The sequence below is a fragment of the Castanea sativa genome, chromosome 8 (assembly GCF_040712315.1).
Source record: "Castanea sativa cultivar Marrone di Chiusa Pesio chromosome 8, ASM4071231v1".
Taxonomy (NCBI): domain Eukaryota; kingdom Viridiplantae; phylum Streptophyta; class Magnoliopsida; order Fagales; family Fagaceae; genus Castanea; species Castanea sativa.
Window position 1 is genome coordinate 46,538,839 of NC_134020.1, and position 3,985 is coordinate 46,542,823.

The following is a 3,985-nucleotide window of genomic DNA, read 5'->3' on the forward strand; positions in this document are numbered from 1 at the left end:
AGATGAGAGGTGAAAAGCTAAATGAGAAAATACTCATACAAAGCGCCACGTGGCAGAACCTCATGCACTTCTGCATGAGGTCTCTGCTTTTATATATATATTGATTGATTCTACTATAAGTTTAATTATTAAAATCCACCATAAATATTTTTTTTTTAAAATCGTGCACCAAAAACATCTAATAATTACTCAAAGAAAAGAAGTGGCGGAGACAATTCTGCACTAAATTGTGGAAGCATTATTGGCTTCATTTCTCTTTCACTGTCCATCACCTGTATACATCATTTTCCATAATATATCGACATCATTTCAACCACACAATATTGAAGGCAGAAAAAAAGAAAAGAAAGTGTGAGAAAAAGCGAAAGAATAAGGAATGGTATCCTGAATTTGTAGTTTTAACGCGTGAAGTAATAAACCGTACACAGTGACAGCGAAAAATTGAAAAGGTAATCTATCTAGGCACACCCCAAAATATGAACAACAAATGAATGAATTCACATTCAAAAAATAAGAGAAACAAAGCAAGTTGCAAGTTGCAAGTTGCAAGTTGCAACTCACCTAATCAAACTAATTAAATGAACCAATAACCTGTTTCTCAAAAAAAAAAAGAAAAAAAAAAAAGAACCAATAACCTATGTGTTGACCGTGCAAGAAAACTAAAGAATGACTCCATATGTTTAGTCAGAAAGTACTAAGCAATCCTCTCTTCCATCTATGAGCTTCCCAACCAACTTAGAAGACGAGAATGTAACCTTCAGATTCTGGCAATAAACGAGCATTGATCTTTCCATTCTAGGCCAATTTCCATAAGTATATGATGTTGTAACAGGCATCCTCACGTCAAAACAAATCACACCCCCGCTTAAATCTTGACCCAAGTTCTCCAAGTCATTTTTCCTCACATAACGACTCAAATTCGAGTCCAACTCGGCCTTAACACTAGTTTGATTCGACTTCTCCAGAAACAGACTCCGAAGTGCCTCTGATTTCTGAGAAAGACGGGTTCTCCTATAATTCACACGGATATCGAAAATTTCGACATTAAAGTCTAGTTTCTTGTTGGGGTTTCTCACAGTGACTTGGATATCATATTTACCCCTTATTTGTGAGCCGGAAACAGTGAAATTTGAAACGGTGAAAGAGTCGACTTCAAAGTCCGGAGGTAGTGGTTTAAGAATAAGCCATGCGATGTAGATCACAAGGGTAATTATGACGAAAAAAGAAAGCAGCACAAAGATCAAACGGCTAACGAAGTTGTGAGAAGCAGAATCCTTGGAGGTTGAGGGCTGAGTTGAAGAGCTGTTAGGGGACATCATAGAGTATGTTGGTCGTTGTGTTATAGCTTATAGACAGTACTAACGGCTAAAGCTGCTGATGTTGTCTCTCTTTATTGCTGTAACAGATATCAGTTATGGAAATCAATGAAATGATGGATGAGAAAGAAAAGGGCTTGGTAGGTAAAGCTTTTTATATGCAGATGTAACGCGTAAAGTGTTTTTCGTAGCAATAGATACATTACTCATACTTCCTCTGAGATTCCTGAGTAACTTCCTATGAGATTCCTTTTATAGCTATGAGTAACTTCCTATGAGATTCCTTTTATAGCTATGAGTAACTTACTACGATATTTCGTGTATTTTTGTTTAAGAACCAGAAGCCAAAAGTGACTAGTCAAAAAGGTTATAATAAATTCATAATAATGCACCTTAAAGTGCGCATAAAAATGACATACAAGAGAGTTTAAACTTTAAAAGGATTTTGACAATGACATAAACTCAAAACAGTAAAAAAGGGAATCCAGCCACTTTAGTGTGTGATCTTATTATAGTTGAACAAAGCTACATATAAACGTGTTTGATTTGAATTAATACTTGGCAACAATTGTAGAAATAATGGGAGCGAAAGCAACATCACAGAAGCAAAAACTAATTGACTTATAAATGGCTCCTAAATTTCGTAGTAGATGACCCTGGTTGACTCGCCAAAGTCTTCGCCATCAATTTCTTGCACAGGCACATTTTAGAAAATTAATTCCTAAATCAGTAACAGTACAATACATACTGATCTGAGCTTGGAATCATATTTAAATTAGATAAAGTACGAGATCAAAATTTTGTTCTTCATTTATGTATACAAGATTCTTTTGTTTTGCATGTCATAATTCACAGCCAAAGTCCAAGTTTTTATAATCAAACCATGCAAGTCAGCCTGCTCTGCCATACTTATCATTGAAATCTCAGACAAACATTCCATTATATAACACATCCTGGCTGAACTGGGCAATTAAGGAACGATGACTTTCTGTTTCCTCACTCCAGCAGGAAAAGAGGAGTAATCAAGACAAAGTCAAAAGGGACAGATGGCTTCTTAACAGTATATGATTTAACTCATCAATATATATACATAAATGATAATGAACCTGGCCAATGTGGATGGTAAATGCACCAGCAACAGAATATTTAGAGTAATATAGCTAAAATCTGAATTTGATGTGCTATATAAAGATGAAGCAACAAATGCAAAATCCGGGAAAACATTTGTTGAGTTGAAAAAGATGGGACAATTGAATGCTAGAAAGAGCATCCAACAAAGGTCCCAAGGAGTTTATATTCGCAATCAAATCTACATAAAGGGTAAATAATCTTATATTCAGATCATGAATTTGTTTACAGAATTAAGTTAGTGTCATATACTTATAATTCTCATTCAAAAAAAAAAAAAAAAAAAAAAAAAAAAAAAGAAGAAGAAGAAAACTCCTTTATTCTCTTCCTACTTTGACATATCCCTTAAGAGATAGAGAAAATTGAAATATGTCCAGGATGCCTCTTTTTGAAAGCCGTTTCTAAACAATTACCTTGTTGCTCATAAATGTTCCAGGGTCAATGGCCTTTTATACAAGTATCATAGGGATTTTCACTAAAATTAGTAAAGAAAAGTTGAAAATTTGAGAAGCAAATATAATCAGCATGTAAAATCCCAATTGCAGCTCTTAAGAAATCTCCAATCCTCACTTGAAAGTAGAAAATAACTAAACACTCTAATTTCATTTCACCATACTTCCCCTCCTCCTTAAAGAGATTTTATACACAAAACACCTAGAAGGGAAAGATAACTTTTAAATAATATATACACATTCAAATGTTAGATCATTTGGAATTAGGGCTGAAAATGAACCAAATATTAAAAAATCAAAATTGGTTCATTTAATTTTATCAAGCTTATTACCAAGTTAGATTACATGTTCAAGTTTGGTTTAATCTTATTCATGAACTACCAGATTAACTTATTCTTTTCCTAAATATAGTAAACAACACAACTGAAATTTTTTTACTCCTTCACAAACCTACGTTAAAAATTAATAACTAAATTATCATTGAAATTATATTGTTTAAGTTAATTAAATTAAATGATTTTCATTTATGAACTAAGAAAAACTAGATCCATCAACCTTACATGTTAAAAATTATAAATAAAATGAACTATTTATGTTTTCAATGAATTAGAAATGACAATTTTATATATTGTGAACTTATTTACAAACTTGTACAATCAAATATTGTCTATATAAGTATATTTTTATACATGTGTACATTTTCAACACATCTATATTCAAATTGAGCCTCATACTTACAAGTTTGTTCACGAATATATTATTATGTTTGAGTTTTAACTTGTTTGATAGGAAAGCTTAAACTTGAGCTTGACTTGTCTCTAAATAAACAAGTATAAACAAGCTTTTTTCTCGAGCCAAACCCAAGTTATTCATTTAGAGCCTGTTTGGAATTCACTCTCAATTAGATTTTCAAAATTAAGTACCAAGAGCTCTAGTATACAAAAGTATCAGGGTAAATTTGGCTAAAACTGATTGTAGAATGAAGCTGACTTCAATCTTAATTAAAAAATTAATTTCTGAATAATTTAAAACATCCATTTCCAAATTACACCTAAAAATTTAATTTTTGGTTCTCCAATTTCTCCAACC

At 32.3% G+C, this 3,985-nt stretch overlaps 1 protein-coding gene across 1 annotated transcript; it reads right to left on the reverse strand.

The window, feature by feature from the left end:
* Positions 1–362: 362 nt before the first annotated feature.
* Positions 363–1,444, reverse strand: LOC142608099 (uncharacterized). Its single transcript, XM_075779802.1, has one exon. It carries the CDS (start codon positions 1,317–1,319, stop codon positions 681–683), a length of 639 nt encoding a protein of 212 aa, XP_075635917.1. The 5' UTR covers positions 1,320–1,444; the 3' UTR covers positions 363–680.
* Positions 1,445–3,985: the final 2,541 nt, after the last annotated feature.

Bases quoted from the DNA above. Each gene is read 5' to 3' on its own strand.
- LOC142608099 (XM_075779802.1), bottom strand. From the start codon at position 1,319: ATGATGTCCCCTAACAGCTCTTCAACTCAGCCCTCAACCTCCAAGGAT.